This window comes from Zingiber officinale, chromosome 1B (genome assembly GCF_018446385.1).
Source record: "Zingiber officinale cultivar Zhangliang chromosome 1B, Zo_v1.1, whole genome shotgun sequence".
Taxonomy (NCBI): Eukaryota; Viridiplantae; Streptophyta; class Magnoliopsida; order Zingiberales; family Zingiberaceae; genus Zingiber; species Zingiber officinale.
Window position 1 is genome coordinate 109809231 of NC_055986.1, and position 19248 is coordinate 109828478.

Consider the following 19248-nt stretch of genomic DNA (forward strand, 5'->3'; position numbering starts at 1 on the left):
TACATCTCTATTCTTCTGTCGGTATATTTTTTATTAGCTTGCATTGTACTTATTTACTAGTAAGATAGTAGGTTGTTACTATCTTACTTATTTCATTGTACGCACTGCTTCTCTCTGAGGTTTTTGGAAAAAAGAGTTTTAGTGAATTTCCCAACAGTGTGATCAAGGATCGCGGGTCTTGGAATAGGAGTCAACGTAGGCTCCGAACCAAGTAACCACTCAAGTCTTTTGTATTATTTTCTGCTGCCGCTTTGTTATTTGTTTTACGAGTTGTTATGAAAAGGAAAGAGTTTTTAAAAGAGCGATATTCACCCCCCCCCTCTCTCTATCACACTCTTTCAATCCTATAATGGAGTGTGGCCATGTTATCGAATTTAATCAGATAGTCCTCGGGGTCGGTCGCTCCCGTGTAATCTCTAATCATTAATTGCTCATAGTGTCGCGATAATTGATTATCCAAGATCTCCTCAGAGAACTGTCTATTTATCCTTTTGGGGGAATCATCGAGCCTAAGTCCTTTTCCCTTTCGCTCATCCCGAACGGATGCATCATCTGTGGAGGATCCTTGTGCCCTCTCCACTCGGCCTTGTTCCTCCGAAGGGATGCAGAACAACGCTCGGTGATAAGGGATCGATGTATTCGATGCGTCTCCAAATGTGCCAGTCGACTTGTTGTTTGGCTTGCGAGCGGCAGGATTTTTCTCTCAGCCTTTATGATCTGCTTGTTGTCCTATCGCCGACACCGCGGGCTCATTCGCTCGGCAATCGGCCTTTGTCTACTGCTGCTCCAACATCTTTGTCACTCATGCTTGTATTAGCATTTCCAGTTCTTCTGGTATTAAGGTCACTTTGGTGAGTCATCTAGCGTCCTCCATCTTCGTGTTTTAGCTACAGGTAGTTTTCTTACAAACGGCCCCAAATATGATCATGTCTGAAAATGAAGATGATGGTGAGCTAGGGATATGGCTGGAAAGTTGACAAGGTGAGGACTCCAAGTATACCTGCAGCACAATAGGCATTAGTGCCAAGCTAGGAAGGGGTTCTTGGCGATGACCTTCTGATGCTCAAGTCAGTTTCCGATGAGTAGAAAAATGGAGAACTATAGCAAAAGTGTATAGAAAATGAAGTTGCGCATACCTCCGCCTGTAGATAGGAACCCCTTTTATAGCGTCACTGTGGTGTTCATGCATGCATCTCAAATTGTAGGTATGTTTTCATAGGCATTCTAGGAAAAGACAAGTTAAAAAGTGTCTTTGACACCATTCCTTAAATAATCATGCAACTCTTTGATATGACAGCCTGAAAGTTTCTAAAGTACGATTTGCCTACTAGACATGCTCTGTTGTCAGTGGCACAAACTCCCAAAAGGATACGATAAGATAGTTAGAAGGTCCACACAAGGCTGACCGATCGCCGCTCGGCCGGGTAGTCCCCGTCCGGACATACTGAGCAGAGCTATTGTCTTACTTTCCATTCGGCTGCATTGTTGACGAAGGCTGCTTTGTGTTCGACCGGTCATGCTTCCTACTCAAGGGAAGTGACTCAGGAGGGTTGATGTTTGTCTATTATCCTCAGGCGCAGGCTTTTAGAGAGCGGTCGTTCGGACATGCTTCATCACAGCCGGATGGGCACGACCGACCAAATAGTTAATACCGCCGCTTGGCTCAATTGGTTTGCTTTAGAATTAGAATCATAGGCTTTTGACCATCCTGACTTTGACCTCCACATCGACCGCTTTTCTTCTACTTTGGTCCATTGGTGGGGCCCCTCTTCATCACCGCATCAAACGTGTATAACATGAAGTTTGACTAAACTAGACTTTATTTGTGACCCCATCTCTAGATACAATCTCCTAATCATTGAAGTCATTATTGCCACGAATTGTCCGAAGTACTCCATTGTGATCGACATCCTAAATGCCAAAAATAAGTCTTTATTATTATTATTAGTAGTAAAAATACTTTTAACCCTCTTTATTTTCTATCACATAGCATGTTGCCTCCGTATATTTCAAAAATAATATTTAACCCTCTTTGACAAAGTCAAATGTGAAAAATTCTAAAAAATTGTAAAAGATAATTATGTCCTTATCTTTTTTTGATTTTTTTTTTTTTTGATAATCTTAAGATGAAGTATTAAATTTATTTATTTACGTCTATTTCTCTTTCCTATGTTGATATCTAAACTAATTTTAGATAATTCAAGGTCTTAATTGATATTTTCAATATGTGCATAACTATTGATTTACTAATTAAAATCAATAAATTGTATATAACTTTCAATAATATATAAAGATTAATACTTAATTATACGAATAAAATAAAATTATGTAGTTTAAAATATATATTTTATCATCCCGGCTATGCTGCCTTTGAATACAATGTATAATAATTATTTTCTTCATTTATCCCTAAATTTAATATTTTAGATTCGTCCCTGTCCACGATTATATAAGATTCCACAAAAAAAAGTGAATATATAATTTTCTTTTCTTATGCGAAGTTAAATGTTTTTCATATTCTTCAAGCTCTTTTACTTTCTCATTTATGCACACGAGCATCATATCTTAGTTCATCACTGACTTGACCGTCAAAGAAGGTAAAACCGACAATACCAACCCTCAGTTGACAAGCTTTGCTTTGTAGAACACTTAGAACGGACGCATCAACAAATCGACATCAATTACAAATGTGAACAAGTGATGAAGGGCATTATCACTGGATGTTTCTGTATTTTTTTATCCTTTTATGTATATTTTTCTCCTTGTTTACACTATCAATTAAACTAATCAATAATTAAAGAGCCGAAAATATACGTAATGATTTTCTATATCAATTCAATATATTTTTTTCTTCTTAATATTATCAAAAAAATATATCAAAAGTATAAGGATGTAATTATCTTTTACAATTTTTTTCACATTTGACTGGTCAAAGGAGGTTAAATATTATTTTTTAAATTCAATGGAGCAAAATACTACTTGATAGAAAATTAAAAAAGTTAAAGGTATTTTTTCCTTATTATTATTTTATTATTTTTAATAGTTGATTTCAAGTATTTAATTTATATCGATTAATTCTATGAATGATCAACTTGACCTTCTAAAATTTTTTTATCATCTATCAAATAAATCGAAAAGGGCTAATAATAGATAATCCATCCCGCATTGTTATGTTGACAGGGGATCCATCCATCCTTGTTTTGTGGGGTAGAAGTAGTGTACAAACAAGAGCAAACACAGTTAATCACATTAGGCCTACAATTCCGGCCCATCTAAATCTGGGCTGGATCCATTGCCGATAGAATTAAAAGGGTGCCAGGCGCTAGACAAAGGGGCAGCTCTGCGTTGCTCTTCGTTAGGGTTCGGTCGGAAATTTCTGGGATCCTTAGTTCGTTGCCTTGCAATGGCCAAATTATTTTGGTTGGAGGCCATCCTTCCGCTGGGAATCATCGGCGTGATGCTCTGCGTGATGGGAAACGGGCAGTACTACATCCACAAGGCCGTCCATGGGAGGGTGAGATCTCGGGGGGTTTTTTTTTTCATTCTACTTTTGTGTTGGTCTGGTAGATGAGGTTGTTTCTCTCGCCGATCGAGTTGCAGCCGAAGCATGTCGGTAACGACGGTTGGGATGTGGCGATGGAGAGGAGGGACAAGAAGATCATGGAACAGCACAGCAACGCTGCAAATTAGGTGTGTGTTTTGTTTATCATAATTCTAATTTGATCTGTCAAGGTAGTTCGATTTTGTGTAATGGAATTTGGACGGTTGTAGCTATCCTAATTCCAGATCCGTTAATATGCTTCATACGATAGTAGTAGTACTCAACTAGGATTTACCCTTGCGATAAGGGATTTGATTGGTTGCAGACACAATGGTGAACTATAAAAGTTTGAAAAAGTTGGATTTGGATTCAGGAGGAAAATTGGAACTATATTCAAAAGCAAATTTTACGCAAATGACTCAGTGTCTATTAGTACTATCTAGTAAGTACTAACTAACAAAACAAGGTCTAGTGTTGTCTGAATATTGGTGGGATGAATCTTCTGTTACTTGGACTCAAGTACATAGTATCCGAGTACAAGTATGGATGTAGGTGTATGAATAATGTTTCTAATTTTTTAATGGTTGGTCAATGAAGGTGTCTACGTCTGATTCAAGAGTGTTAGCCACAAGAGGGATTAGGGGTGCATGAAGAATGAGAGGATGGAATTTATTTCCTTAACTTATTCTGATTATCAAATATGTAACCAGTTATGAGAATTGTTGGACAACATCTTAGATGTTTTAGTCGTTACCTTGAAAATTTCTAGATCTTGTTTGAGAGGATGTTAATCTTTCATCTCTGAATTGTTTTTTTTAACCTCTGTTGTGTTTTCCTGTTTGTGCAATAACCAAGAAGTTAAATAAAAAAAAAAACTAGGTCTAATACCTCTAGCAAGTTGCATCGGAGTTGAATCAAGTTATCTCGTTTTGAATAGTAGATTCCATATTCACTTTTTCTATTCCTTTCTCTGAATGTGCCAAAAAAAGAAGGAAAAAAACTCTGTTCCAGATGTTTCGTTACATCTTAGATCTTTCTGCAGCTTATTATTTTAATTTTGAAAGATTAACTATAAAGATAGTCAGCTTGAGTGTGTAGCTTCATCATCTTTGTGTATTTGGCAGCATCATTCTGATGATTGTATCAAGTTCAGTAAAAGTTTGGTTTTATCCTTAATATAGCTGCTACAAACATATAAGAGAAACACGCTCAATGTTTTCTAATGGATGTGAGATTAGCATTAATGTCAATGTCAGATAATGGGTAGAAATGAAGCGAAATAACTACTGCATTGCTCAACTCGTCCAAGATGCTCAGTTTATTCAGCTCACTCAATTTGCTTAGTTTGGTTGGTTTATTAGGCTCGCTTAACCCACCTGATTCGCGCTCGACTTGTTTGAACTACCTAACCGGATTGCCAATCCACTTTGACCACTCTACAAGATGGACTTGACCAGATTAGCCTGATACCAAACCCAGTCAGCCTGTCTAGTCCACTGAGAGCGCTTAACCCACTGGACGCCCTCAACAGTTCAACATTAGGGCTTGATGATGACGTTTAATGCTTGCAATTCCAACTCTTGTGAGGTTAACTAGCGTGTTGGAATCAAATGGGTATTATTTTGCTAGGAGTTATGGACAAGTATGGTTTTGTAAGGAGCCATAGGGTACATATTTTGATGAGAATGAGAATTAGTTTATGCTCAATCTGTATGGAATCAAAATGGATGGATTGGCGCAATATCTCATCCTTTCACTTTTCCATTTTTCTTATTATCTGTGTCAACGGTAGGAAGCGTGAAATTTTTTAAAGTTTTCTATCCAAGTAAAAAAGGCTCTTAGATTCATACATCCACCCTTAGGTCCTGTATACCTTTTGTGAAGCAAAAGAAATGGAACTGGGTGGGCTTTTGTTTCCATTATCCATTATTACTTTGACAGTGGAAAGGAAAAAAAAAAAGAAGGGAAAGAGATAAGAAGATTAGAAAATTTCTTGGATTCCCCGTCTTCCTTAATCATCTCATTCAAATGCTCAATCGCTGGCAACAACCATCAAAATGCTTGACCACAATTAACCTATTCATTTGCATGAATGGAATGCTCGATCAGTCTCCTGTGTTTAATGACGCTGTTGCCAATGTTATCACTGAGCCACTCAAGACTTGACATCGATGCTAACCAAATTGATGACGCCATCGATGGTGTTATGCTAAGCCTCCTACACTATACGAACACCAGTCAAATTTATGGATGTTACTGCCAATGCTGTCGTAGAGCCTCCTACACTTGATAATGATGTCAGCCAAATTGATTCACGGTGTTAGGAGCCTTTTGGCGAGGTTGGCGAGTGAGTACTGAATGTCAATTGGGCCTCGATGTAACCAAGCCTCATATATTGTGAGAGGAGAGAAGGGTTGGGTTGTGGGGATGCGTCATCTAGGTTATAAGCCAAGAGGAGATAAAAGCTAATTGAAAAGAGGGGAGGAAAAAAAAAGACATTTCCCCTGGCTTTCTGCAGAAAGAATTTGTTTCCCCTCACTTTTGGGTGGAAATTTTTGGGCCAGAAGGGGTTCCCATGGAAATGAGTTCGAAACCGTTCCTTCTTAACTTCCGTATAAATAATGGACGGAAAGGAACATAAATCTGTCTCATTCTCAACCGAACTCATTTCTTTCTGCCTGATCTTTGTATGCATTCTTTAGTTGAATTTGTGCTTGAGTTCTGTATTGGGAGCTACCCCCCTTTTGTTTTACTGACTGCTTCGAGTTTCTTGATTGCAGGAAGCGATCTCACACAAGATGACCATCTAATTTGCATAATAATCTTTTGTACTTCAATTCCTTTCTTGCTCTTTGCTTCTGCTTATAATATGGGTACTAAGAGCCCTTGTCAATAATAAGGATATAGCTTAGCTAAACCATTACATGACTTTCTGCTTGCTTGTTGCATGTAAAACTTCAGAATTTGATGGTCATGTGGAATTTATATTTCTTCTATTGTTCAAGTCAGATTTATTAGCATTGTGAATTCAGTAGAGGAGTTGGTAAGGAACAAATAGTTATTCAGTCAAATAAATGCATTCTTTTGGTTCGCGATAGCAATTTTAATTCATTAGAGAATATTGTAAAATATCGAGAGAAAATAATATCACGAAGGAAATATCTATGGAACTAAACATCCAAGAATGCAATAACTATTCATGTCAATCAAATGTATTGTTTGATCCCCTGTTTAAAAAATATACTTAAATATAGACATCCCAGTATAAGCAATCATGGGATTTTAAATCAATTTTAGAGTGAAATTAGTGACTTCTCTTAATTGATGATGCGGTTTAGTAAGATTGGTAGTTTGAGCTCTTTTACATATCTAAATGAAGTACATGATCTGGTTCCACATAATTGCTGCTGTTATATAAATATTTAGAATAAAGGATAAAACAAAGTACAGAGGAGAGGAATGAACAAAATCAACCTGCGTGGCTGCCTGCACAAGCAGGAACACAAGGTTCGGAACTACTTGAGCAGGCGCTTTTGCGAGATGGGCTGCCACTGAATTGAACCATCAACAGCAGAAGATGGACCCAAATTTGTGTGTGCAATAAGGCCGAGTGAGGCAGAGGGTGATGAGCTTCCTGGTGCTAGTTTAGTTACCTGGGAACTCGAAAGGTCGTGGGAAGGTACTTCATAATCTGCTTGCGATGGAGAAAAGGTCAATTTATCAACAAGGTCTGAGTAGTCGTCGTCTTCTTCTTCTTCGTTGCTATCATCCAAGTAGAGGATACCCTGGTTAGTGAGTTGATGGTATTCCACCATCTCCCTGAGGAACATGTTCTCTCGTGCGGTAATGTCGTTCTCATTTGCTAGCTTAGATTTCTCAGCCAATAATGCCTCCAACTGGAGTCGAATCTGCATTGCCACACATTCAACTCCAAGAAAGTTTAGGGCTTGTTGGACAAATCAATGCAGCAAAAGAGCAACGAACCAGGTCTTCGTCGGCTGGGGCGTCTCCTTTCTGACAATTTTCCCTCAATGTCTGGTTCTCCTCGTCAAGCTTAGCGCATCTTTCCTTTGCGAAAGCTAATTCTTCCTTGACAGTCTTTAGTTCTAGCAGAAGAATCTTGGCCTTAGCTGTCATTGCGTTGGCAACCTACAAGAATGAAGAAGAGTCTGCTCTTCATATAAAGTATGAAATCTCCAAATAAACAATTGCTCAAGTTCTCTGATCCAATCTTATCAAAGTAGATGCCACATTCAAAAATGATGAAAAGGAAGACATCGACCAACACAATAATATTGTGGTAGTAAAAGGTGAAATCTATCATTCCAATGGCCCCACATGATCGGTCTCATGGTCATCCGTGAGAAGATAAATTATTCCAATGGCCCCACATGGTCGGTCTCATGGTCATCCGTGAGAAGATAAATTAGGAAGTTATAGTTGACCAGTGCATGAGGATTTTTTTTCTCGATTTTGTCGAAATTCGACCCTTTCCTATGATTGTAATTATGTCTCATACTAGTCAACTCAATCCTGACCCAGAACCATTTAGGTAAAAACATTATGATCCATATCAAAGAGTGGAGATTTCAAACAAATGTCTTAATTTTAGCAGAGGTACTTTGAGATGAGATGCTTGACCATATGCTTTGTTGTGCACAGTCAGTGGCTCCAAACCAGTGTTATATGAGATGAGTATACTAGTTAGCGAGAGTAAAATTGTTATGTTATGCAAACCAAGCGATACACAGTTGTCACCTTACGTCGCGAGAAGCCTTCAGTTGGACCTCGTAGCCAGCCGGATTGTGGGAGAGATTGGTCAGGACCTTTGTTTTTGTATATTGACTCGATACATCAAGGGTTCCAGGTTTCCCTTTTACTTGCAGCTCCCTTGTTTCTTGGATTGTATCGTAAACCTAGCAAATTATAGGAGGTTAAAGCAAGACCATTAGGAATTCGATGTTTGATTAACATCCGATTAGAAGTCATTTAATGTCATGAAACCGAAGAACATAATTCGATAGTTCAATTAATACGCATACTATTAAGATGTGCTAGAACTTAGACTGCCAAATGTAATACCAATATTGAGCTGGTTAAGCAAAAGCTGAATTCATTAGCGCAAAAACATATTGTTCACGTTATTTTGTTGTTCATTTGCATCTAATCAATCGATAAACTAGTGCCTAATTTCATGCATTGTTGAAGCATACTTCGTCGCTTCAAATAGCATGGATCCATGATGATGAAGTTGTTCGTGTTGATTAAGGTAAGAAAAATCTCTCGATCTGCCTGATTGAAGGTCCAGCCCTAAGCATTTCCTCTAGATTCTAATTTTTAAAGAAATTCACCATCAGAGATCGAAATTTATTCATAAGATCAAACGGGTTCTCAGAGTTTTCCAGCAAAAAGGGCGAAAAATCGAAAACACATCATTGAAAAAAAAAAGGGAAGAGGAAAAATCGAATCGATCGTCTAAGAAACACATTGCGATCAGGTAAATGGATCAGAGCAACAAAAGCAATCCTAAATCGCCGAAAAGCACAGAGCGAGAACAGATTGGGAGAAAGAAAGATCGGGGCGGACGAACCAGTGAATGTCTCTGGCGAGCGAACCCGCTCTGGACAACTGCATAGGAAGAGGAGGCGCCGGGGGTCGGCTGCGATTCCCCGGGGAACGGACGGAAATCGTCGGAGGTACTCGACCACGGCACGCTATTTCTTCGCCGGCTAGCCATCGCCTCACTGCGAGCGCGAACCGAAGGGGGAATCCTTGTATTTGGTTCTTCGTCCATGCGATGCGGTTGACCGCCCGCATAAATTCTTCTACAACCCAAATTGGCCGCGGGCCCCGGTTATTTCTCCAATACGTACCCCGGTTCTTTTCTGCGTACGTGACGACGTCGGTCGGGTCGTGAGACCGTTGTTGCCGGTTAGTTTGCATTTTGATAGGCAAAAGAAGAGAAAAAAAAACAGGATCGAATGAAGAGCACCTCGCCCGCAAATGCGTGAAGCTCCTTATATAACCGTTCGATCCCAATTTTTTTAATCCGAGCCGTTTTCATTTTAACGGTCAAGATTAATGCCATATTGGGAAAATTGCACTGGTTTTAAGTTAAAAAAAGATTGCAATTGAATAATTATGGCAAAAAGAAAGTATTTTTTTGATGATAAATTAAAAATATCTGACTTAATTATTTTAAGTTAAATTGGAATAAATTGAACCCCAATTTTAACTAAATATATCCACTCAATAAAAGATTTATAATATTGAAATACAGTGTGCTTGTAGTTTGCTTCTTGCCCCCCAATAATATTTTATTTACGTTTTTTGTGAATCTGGATAGTGATTATTGGATTTGTCGAATGAAGCAAATTAGGGGTTAGATTGAATTAAATAGTTAGTTGCGGAGGGAAATTGCAAGTTTTAAGAATTATGATCTTTTTGTTTCCGGAAGTCGATGCCTTATGATTCCGATCCATCGAGCGTTCATTCCACCAACGAACAAAAAGGAATTTATAAAGAGGAGAAGAGAGGAGAGGAGAGCCGATTCGCTCAATTTTCTGGAAGAATTGTTCATTTCAGCTGCTTCTTCGGTGTTAGATCCGATCCTTGAAACCTCGCGTTCCCGAGAAGTTCCTCTTTTATGATGCGCTGGTCTTCTCCGTACCTCGGATCAAGAATTCGATCCTGGCTTCGCGACTACGACTGCCTGCAATTCGTCGCTGTTGTTCTCATCTACATCCAGGTAAGCCATCTTGCTACCCTCCGTCGTTTTTGTGGTCGTTTTTTTGAGGTAGGACTTGATTAGGTTAATATGCAAGGGGGTCTTTTCAGAATGGGGTTGGAACGGATGATGTGAGACGTTCTAATGTACATGTTGCAATACTAGATCGGTTGCGCTCTGGTGGGATCGCTTGGCGCATTGTTCAATGGCGTTTTGCTGATCAATCTGGTGGTGGCCCTCTTTGCGCTCGTTGCAATTGAGAGCAGTAGCCAGAGCCTGGGAAGGACTTATGCTGTGCTTCTCTTCTTCTCTATTGTTCTTGACATTGCCTGGTTCATGTTTTTCTCGCACACTATATGGTGAGATCCTGATGAATCTTTTTAGCAGTCATGCTTGTAGGTGGTAATAGCAGCCTGCAATAGGTGTGTTAAATGTGAAATTAGATGAAGATTGCACTATTCGTTGAGTACAGAGAAGATGCATTCAACTATCTGTTGCATGGCTGAGTTGCATCTAGTGTAACTTTAGTCTTCTTCGGAGGCTAACTGTTGAAGTGGAATGTTAAATGGAATATAGAAAATACAAATGGGGTTCACAACGTAAGAAGGCATCTTCACTGTTAAATCTTGAAAGTGAGCAATATACAGGGAGAGGATCAAGTAAGGTTGATAAAAAGTGAGTGACTACTTTTGATGTAACTGCTTCTTAAGGGCTTCTGTCTACAAGAGGAAGACCTAAATAGCTAGGATAAAACCAAGAAGCCAAATTGTCTTGAAAGGACCGTAAGCCACTTAGTGACTTGAATTTAATTATGTTTCTTATAATTCTTGATCAGTTGTCCATTCAATTGATTAGCAAGTGAGATGGAGTGAGTTGAATGTACATATGACACCATGTGATGGCACACCATGAGATTTACAACTCAAGGTAGCATGATGACAAAACCAAGTATCTCCTATCATTCTTATTGCTTATAATGCATGAATTCATTTTGAACTATATATTGTCATTCTTGGTTGTTGCCATTTCAACTATCTTGCATGATTACATATGGGTTATTGATTGACCTCCAAATTTATTTGTTCTAAATTTATTTGCCTGAAGCTTTTATTACCCACATGCTTTATACATTATGTTATGGGCATTCACTATTTCTTTTGTGCATTCTTACATTCTATAGGAACTTCAATCCCGATCAGAAGTTTGGGCCAGTATTTGTCTTCTCAATCAAACTTGCATGGTTGATGGAAATCATTGGCTTTTCAGTGAGGTTTTTGTCCTCATTTTTATGGGTTCAAATGTACAGATTGGGGATTTCAACAATGGACAATACGACATACTGTGCAGATTATAATGTTAGAGATAGCTTTGTGAACCCTCCAACAAATGAAGTAGCTAGGCAGACCTCCAATTCTGATGAGATTTTGGGAGGTTCTGTTTATGATCCAACCTATTATTCCTCCCTCTTTGAAGATATTCAAGAGACACAACACATGACTGAGGTATTATCTGCACCTGTGTCAACTTGAAACCTGTCATGTGTTAAATTTTCAGTAAGCAGCCTAGTTTTCTCATGTTGTTCCTCTTCTAGAATTCTTTTTTATGTCATTATTGCCCTTTATTACATCAGAGTTTGTGCCTCATACCTTCTGGTCTCTATTATAACTTTTATAAGATAACAGTGAGGTGTTATGGCATTTTGTGGTCTTATACCTTCCTTGTTGAACTACAAATGAAATTAAACATGCACTAGCAAATAATTTGCATTAACGATAGTGCATGTAAGTATTTGTCTGGATATTTTTATGGTATTGTTTGGTATGCAGGAGCTTGTCCATATAGTTGAAAGGTGAATTATGTGCAAGTAAAATATTTCCTAAAGGACTTGAGTGATGATTATTCAATCGAAATATTCAAGTGTAAGTCATACTGGGTGACTTATCAAGAGTGTTTGTTTCTAATTTCAATTTATTTATGTGAATGAAGCATGTTATTTAATGATAGATATGTGCCAAATTTTTTAATTCTCAATTAGTTGCTTCAATACACCACCTAAGCACTATCGATATAATATGTAGAAATTAGAATATCCAATTCTCAATGACACTTTAGATAAGCATGCAATGAAAAAATTAGAAATTATAGAAACATGAACGTTAACATGAGAGTTTAGGTAGACTCTTTTACCTAGATGAACCCTATCTAGATGAACCCCTTTATATAAGTTTTGTTCCATGAACAACTTAGAACATTTGCCAATTAATTTGTTTATATAATTATTGAAAGAAAATTCAGCAATTGGGAAATTGGACTCCTAAATCATTAGTTTTTTGTACCTAATTAACACCTAAGCAACTTCATTTTCCTTGTATGTCAGTCTTTCAATAGGTCGTGCTTCAACTTTGTTATCTTCACTTCCCTCTACTACACATTCATCACCTTAGGTTGAGAGCGTAGTTAATGCTAAGATGGTGCTAACTCCCCTTTGAAGCACTCAATGATACTCCATTGGAAAAGAAATATTTATAGATTATATTTAGATCACAGAAGATGATCTTTATCAGATAATACTAGAAATATTCTTTTAGATCCAACAGCAAATGTCAATGATCCATTTTGCACTTATGCTTGACATGGAAAGCTTGATCAAGATTTCCTAGTCTTCTCGAGTATACATAGTGGAGTTCTTCTGATTGGAGAGAAACTTTTAGGAATTAGGGTTTCCTTCTAAAATTAGGTTTAAGTTGATAGATTTGATTTTTTTTTATTACTCATAGAAAATTAGGAACTTCTGTCCATGTCTGATCGAGTTATTTTAGGGATAGACTAACTATTACCGTGTTTAAGGGAAATTGGTCATGGTTACGACCTTTAAAAGAACCCCTGTATCTCTTGTTATTTCCTCTTTCTACTTAATAAACTTTTGATATCCTCTTTGTAAGGCACTACATCACTTCTTACTTACAAATTGAGTGACAGTAAGCAAATATCATTTTTAAGTAACTGTCTACTATTATATAATGAGTGAGAACTTCTTGGAAATTTGAACGTCGAAAAAATTATCACAATCATGGTGTGTATAGATTATGTGAATGAAATTCAACTGGTGTTCTCAACATATTTATGTAATTCGTTTCAAACATGAATTTACAAGTGACTTCACTTGGTATCTTACTTGCAACAATGCATTGCTACTTTCCACGATTTATCTTAGTTCTTACACATGGATAATTGTCTTGTATATTTAAACTCTTGCTTAAATAAACTATAAATATTTAATTTTAATCATTTCATGGTTGACTTTTTATCACCATCTATACTATAATCATTTTATTTTTTACTTACTTAGGATTTTAGTGATAGAAAAACTTATGGATTCTTGTTTTTCATATGTATTTTTTACTGTGCTCATTCTTTTGAATATATATAATACATGGTCTTTTTGTTATATCCCAACTTTCCTGTCTTGTATAGTTGCATGTATAAATTGAATCAGTTTCAATGACTGATATTCCCACTGTGTCTGTGACATGTGCAAAAGACATAAATTTTGGTTGTTTAATTTCTTTTGGCAGGGCAGGAAACAGATTCTTTACAATGGTAACTCATCTTTGGTAGTTGAATCTCCAAAACTCAAGTCATTTGTGAGTAAACTTTTTCAGGTTAGAGATGCAATTACTTTTGTTTCATTTTATGTTTGATTCCCAATATGTTTTTTCTTCCCTTTATAATACATTCATGGATATGGAATGTTGAAATGTAAGTACCTGAGTTGATGTTTCATTACTCATCAGCAAAATTGAGAAGCTTCTACAATCTCGTTTTTTTAGGCTTCGCACTGGAACTTAGCTCGAGTTAGCACTCCATGACTATTTTGCCTTTTAATTATTTTGTCAATCAGTTAGGTTGTAGCTATCGTTTTTATTGGTCTTCGGTCTTGTTAGTCTATTCTTATCCTGTTAGGAATCACTCAATGTGCTTTCTTGTATTTTAGGTTAACATAGTGTACTTTTGCAAACTTCAACTATTTACTTGAATGGCATAAAAATGATAAGCTGAAGAGGTTGACGAATGCAATTACTGAGAATGTCAAGACTTCATTACCATTCTGCCAATCCATCTTATTTGACAAATAAAACTAATCAAATTTAGCTATATTTTCATTGCTATGGCTCTATGATGTTCTCTCCCATTTGATAATGTTCAGAAAACACTATAACTAAATATTTCGATTACATAGGAGTTTGTAAGCTGAAGTGAATTGACTGATGTGACTATTGAGAATAGCACAAGTTCAGTTTGTATTCTTTGTCTGCCCTATTTGCCAAATATAACATGAGAATTTATTTATTTATTGTCTACTCTGATGTCCATCTCCAACTGACTTATGTCAGTTATGATGTGGGCGAGCCTTCTTGATTATGCTAAAGAGGTTATCCTACAGGTAGTTTTACACGGTAGAGGAATTGGCTATAGGTAACTACTGCAGCTGCATTACAAATAAAGTCCAACTGTCAAAACACCTAATACAAGTTTGTAATTAAATTTGCTTGTGCATCGCATTTCTAGACCGAAGATGAATTCAGACACCAGCCATACATTTAGATGTAACTCCTTTTTTTTCCCCCTTCTCTGATCATTGGCATCTCTCACATCTCCCATGATTTTTGGTGTCCAGGTATCATCTCTGACATCATTGGCCATCGTTTTCATTGTTCAGTTATCCATCTGTCATTTGCTGAAATTATTTGTAGCCCTAGATCCTAGTGCTTTCTTACTTCAACCAAACATAAGTTCATGTTCATTTAAGTGCCCCAGAGTCCCTGCAACTTATGTTCCACAATTCGCCAATTCCAGTCTTGCAAATTTTGTTAAATCAATAAGCTCTTTTGTGCCTGTTGTTTTTTTCCCCTTGAAATTTCAACAGTATTTTTATGCTTTAGAATTTAGGTTTCATGGAATAGTTTTGCATGTTTTATCTCTACCTTTTCTTTTTGAAAATTTTGTTATTCTCTTCTTCTCCCTTATCATCATGGAACTCAATTATCATGTTTGTGCTTGTGCAACATTAAAATGAAATGACAAGACTCTGCCAGTGACAGCATGCTTGCCGCATTTCTGAAAATCTCAGCTTCAGCATCTTAGAATAAGGAAGATACCAGTATCACAAACAGTAGGAAACTTAGTTTGCATCTTTTGTCGTTTGGCAGCTTGGTCATCTTACTTTTGTTGCTCGGTAACATGACCATCTTACTTTTGAATTACATGTGTTGCTGCCTGAGATCGTCGACAGGTGAGCTGTCGCCTATGTAGACAAGATCGTTGAACACCAATGAGAGCTGACCACCTGGAAAGATTGCCAAGCTAGAAAGAGAGAGAAAGAAATTGTAAAGAGAGTTAGAATGGAGGCTAGGGATGTCTTGGCTCAGCCACTCCGACGGTCAAGTTAGTCTTTGACGGAGAGATGAGAAGATGAATAGTAGATGAGTGTATATAGTTTTATGTAAAAGATACACTTACCTTAGCTCACGAGAGCGGACTCCTTTTATAATCTGAAGGAGTGGGATGTCACATTTACAGTAAAGAAAGTGTCATGTTGTCATATCAGGGGTTATATCAACTATGTCTTGTACTGTAGAAGATCGTATGGGATCACACTATGTCAATCATGTTGTTCCACGTGTCATGTCAGCTCTTTTGTTGTACCACGTGCTATTGAACAACTAAGTAATTGAGTCGGAGGGAGAAGCTTCGGGTCAGTGGAGTCGAATGGATGAAGATTGACGGTTCGGTCGATGGGACCGAATGATGAGGAGCTGAGCTGTAGAAGTTGGCCAAGTCGAGTTCCTGGTATAGGAATATGCTGAACTGAAGGAATCGAGGAATCCAAGCTTGAGGAGTCAGAAAAAATGGAGTTGAATCCTCGGATGTTGTAGTTGAGCGTACTGTAGGAGTTGGCAAAGCTAAGCCTCGAATGCCAAAGTCGAGTAGACTAAACTTGGGGAGTCGGGGGTCATTGACTTCCACCTATGCTTGACCACCGTGGTGGAAAGCAGAAACTATCATATTTGGGGATCAAACATGTACGGGAATGACTGTTGAGGCGACAGATGAGGCTGCTCCGCTGAGGAAGGACAATAGCCCGGTGGCACTTCCGGGCTCTTGCTTGTCGAGGAACCTCCTAGATGCAGAAGGCCCTGTGGACGGTGACTATATCGGCGCCAATCACGAGGGCGGAGACGATGACGGATCCAACATAGGTGAGGAAGATGACGAGACCCGAGAGGAGGGAGAAAGGGTTGGTGACAAGTGAAACGGCAAGGACAACAATGTTCGCCGTGGCGTAATTGACGCGGAAGAGACCAAGTTCTTGCGGATGCGGGAGGTGGCCTCGGAGAAGAACTCCGGGCAAGAGAAGGTGGAGCAATCGGTGAGCTCGAACCAGGGGTGACGGACGGAGTTGTTGAGGCATGAAAGGAAGACACGAAAGGTAGGGGTGACGACTAGTTTGAATCCAACAGGAACTAGGGTGGATAGGGAAGGTGACAGAGGAGTCGCGGAGGAAGCCATTGGCGAAGAGAAGGGGAAGGAAGAGGACGAGATCGAGAGCTTCATGGGCGCAGAGAGAGAAGGATCCCCCTTTTTCTTCGGCCAAGGGAAACCCTAAAAGGGGAGAAAAGGGAAAGCTGCGGAAACCTAAAGGACTCCTTTTATAATATGAAGGAGTGGGATGTCAACGTGAGCGGACTCCCTTTATAATATGAAGGAGTGGGATGTCACATTTACAGTAAAGAAAGTGTCATGTTGTCATATCTGGGGTTATGTCAACTATGTCTTGTACTGTAGAAGATCGTATGGGATCACACTATGTCAACCATGTTGTTCCACGTGTCATGTCAGCTCTTGTGTTGTACCACGTGTTATTGAACAACTAAGTAATTGAGTCGGAGGGAGAAGCTTCGGATCAGTGGAGCCAAATGGATGAAGATTGACGGTTCGATCGATGGGACCGAATGATGAGGAGCTGAGCTGTAGAAGTTGGCCAAGTCGAGTTCCTGGTATAGGGACATGCTGAACTGAAGGAGTCGAGGAATCCAAGCTTGAGGAGTCAGAAAAAATTGAGTTGAATCCTCGGATGTCGTAGTTGAGCGTACTGTAGGAGTTAGCAAAGCTAAGCCCCGAATGCCAAAGTCGAGTAGACTAAACTTGGGGAGTCGGGGGTCATTGACTTCCACCTTTGCTTGACCACCGTGGTGGAAAGCAGAAACTATCATATTTGGGGATCAAACATGTATGGGGATGACTGTCGAGGCGACAGATGAGGCTGCTCCGCTGAGGAAGGACAATAGCCCGGTGGCACTTCCGGGCTCTTGCTTGTCGAGGAACCTCCTAGATGCAGAAGGCCCTGTGGACGGTGACTATATCGGCGCCAATCACGAGGGCGGAGACGATGACGGATCCAACAGAGGTGAGGAAGATGACGAGACCCGAGAGGAGGAGGGAGAAAGGGTTGGTGACAAGTGAAATGGCAAGGACAACAACGTTCACCGTGGCGTAATTGACGCGGAAGAGGCCAAGTTCTTGCGGATGCGGGAAGTGGCCTCGGAGAAGAACTCCGGGCAAGAGAAGGTGGAGCAATCGGTGAGCTCGGACCAGGGGTGACGGACGGAGTTGTTGAGGCATGAAAGGAAGACACGAAAGGTAGGGGTGACGACTAGTTTGAATCCAACAGGAACTAGGGTGGATAGGGAAGGTGACAGAGGAGTTGCGGAGGAAGCCATTGGCGAAGGGAAGGGGAAGGAAGAGGACGAGATCGAGAGCTTCATGGGCGCGGAGAGAGAAGGATCCCCCTTTTTCTTCGGCCAAGGGAAACCCTAAAAGGAGAGAAAAGGGAAAGCTGCGGAAACCTAAAGGACTCCTTGTCCACGTGAAGCTCTCCTCATACTCCCCACATCAACATGTATTCTCCTGCTAGAAAATGTCCATAGCATGACCAGCTGATTCTGTTGAGGATTATATAGCTAAAAAATATGGCAATGCTTCTATTAATGATGGTTTTTTATTTTTTAAAAGGATCAGTTGAGTGTTCGTTATCCTATACCCATTTACAAACTGTAAAGATGCAATACCTACCAAATCAACCAGTAAATATCAACTTTCTTATCGTTGATATGAACCCCTTGTGGAGATAGTTTTTGGCTATTTTTTTTGTAATGGTAAAGTCTATATATGGTTCCATTACTTCTGTGCAGGCTGATAGTGATTCAAGAAAACCACAATTACAATGATTGATAGTGTTTCCACAAGTTGCTTGTAATCTGGCTTTCATGTCATATTGCTTGACTACATTGTGCCCCCAAGCACCAATTTTGGCATATGACGGTTTATCCTCATAGAATGCAACCAGCTCTTTCAAATTCATTGGTACTGTTCTATGGATCCTTTCGGCACTTTCCTATTGATTTGTAACCCTTCCTTACTTCCAACTGTTCAACCTTGGAATCCTGTGCCAATGGCAAAAGAACATTCTTTACGTCCAGATGAGGTTTCTGAACATAAAGGTCAAACAGACACCATTGTCGGAAACACATATCGAGGTGTTTGAAATCATTTTGAAGAAAGAAACCATCAGAAAGATAGAGATGCCTTGATGTCAGATTTTAGGTAAATCTGCGCTGTTGATTTATCATCGGTGTGTCTTCATTAGGGCTCTTGGAGCTTGGGAGTTGAGATCCAATTGTGGCATCCTATTAGGTGTTTCAATCTGATTTCTCTACTAGAATTTGTTCCTCTTTTCCTTGGTTTGGAAACATCAATGCTAATGTTTTCGATTTCTATTCCGGGGATTCATGACTTTGTAAAACCATCAGAGTATTATTAAGTTGTACCGCGATACAAATTAGAACCAAGTCATAACAAAATTTATTGTCTTATTTCTCATGAAAATTGCCAAAGAGTCTGTCATGAACGTACACGTATG

The 19248-nt window shown here is 39.0% G+C and overlaps 3 protein-coding genes across 12 annotated transcripts; 2 read left to right on the forward strand and 1 right to left on the reverse strand.

Moving 5' to 3' along the window:
• Window positions 1-3317: 3317 nt before the first annotated feature.
• On the forward strand, window positions 3318-6549 carry LOC121971693 (NADH dehydrogenase [ubiquinone] 1 alpha subcomplex subunit 1-like). The gene is made up of 3 exons (XM_042523088.1): window positions 3318-3514; window positions 3601-3690; window positions 6322-6549. The coding sequence occupies exons 1-2, from the start codon at window positions 3404-3406 to the stop codon at window positions 3688-3690; spliced, it is 201 nt and encodes a 66-aa protein (XP_042379022.1). The 5' UTR covers window positions 3318-3403; the 3' UTR covers window positions 6322-6549.
• A 387-nt stretch (window positions 6550-6936) lies between these two features.
• On the reverse strand, window positions 6937-7683 carry LOC121986909. Its single transcript, XM_042540863.1, has 2 exons — window positions 7526-7683; window positions 6937-7449 (listed from the first exon to the last, which is right to left on the reverse strand). Exons 1-2 carry the CDS (start codon window positions 7676-7678, stop codon window positions 7057-7059), a joined length of 546 nt encoding a protein of 181 aa, XP_042396797.1. The 5' UTR covers window positions 7679-7683; the 3' UTR covers window positions 6937-7056.
• Window positions 7684-9997: 2314 nt separating this feature from the next.
• Window positions 9998-19214, forward strand: LOC121971711. Of its 10 annotated transcripts, none has more exons than XR_006109204.1 (6): window positions 9998-10289; window positions 10434-10627; window positions 11449-11770; window positions 12095-12187; window positions 13849-13930; window positions 18521-18581. XR_006109204.1 is itself a non-coding variant. In XM_042523119.1 (5 exons), the coding sequence occupies exons 1-5, from the start codon at window positions 10188-10190 to the stop codon at window positions 18554-18556; spliced, it is 741 nt and encodes a 246-aa protein (XP_042379053.1). In that variant the 5' UTR covers window positions 9998-10187; the 3' UTR covers window positions 18557-19214. The 10 variants fall into 10 exon arrangements, 4 of the variants coding, with proteins under 4 accessions (XP_042379053.1, XP_042379069.1, XP_042379061.1 ...); XR_006109202.1 differs by having other exon boundaries at window positions 13844-13930; window positions 18521-18572; XR_006109210.1 differs by lacking the exon at window positions 12095-12187 and having other exon boundaries at window positions 18521-19214.
• Window positions 19215-19248: the final 34 nt, after the last annotated feature.

What these genes read in the sequence shown, in the direction of transcription:
- LOC121971693 (XM_042523088.1), top strand. Translation starts at nt 3,404, where the DNA reads ATGGCCAAATTATTTTGGTTGGAGGCCATCCTTCCGCTGGGAATCATC. An exon ending in ACAAGGCCGTCCATGGGAGG is followed by an intron (nt 3,515 to 3,600) that starts GTGAGATCTCGG and finishes ATCGAGTTGCAG; the next exon opens with CCGAAGCATGTCGGTAACGA.
- LOC121986909 (XM_042540863.1), bottom strand. Translation starts at nt 7,678, where the DNA reads ATGACAGCTAAGGCCAAGATTCTTCTGCTAGAACTAAAGACTGTCAAG. An exon ending in CCCCAGCCGACGAAGACCTG is followed by an intron (nt 7,450 to 7,525) that starts GTTCGTTGCTCT and finishes GTGGCAATGCAG; the next exon opens with ATTCGACTCCAGTTGGAGGC.
- LOC121971711 (XM_042523110.1), top strand. Translation starts at nt 10,188, where the DNA reads ATGATGCGCTGGTCTTCTCCGTACCTCGGATCAAGAATTCGATCCTGG. An exon ending in TTGTTCTCATCTACATCCAG is followed by an intron (nt 10,290 to 10,433) that starts GTAAGCCATCTT and finishes TTGCAATACTAG; the next exon opens with ATCGGTTGCGCTCTGGTGGG. An exon ending in AGACACAACACATGACTGAG is followed by an intron (nt 11,771 to 13,843) that starts GTATTATCTGCA and finishes TTCTTTTGGCAG; the next exon opens with GGCAGGAAACAGATTCTTTA.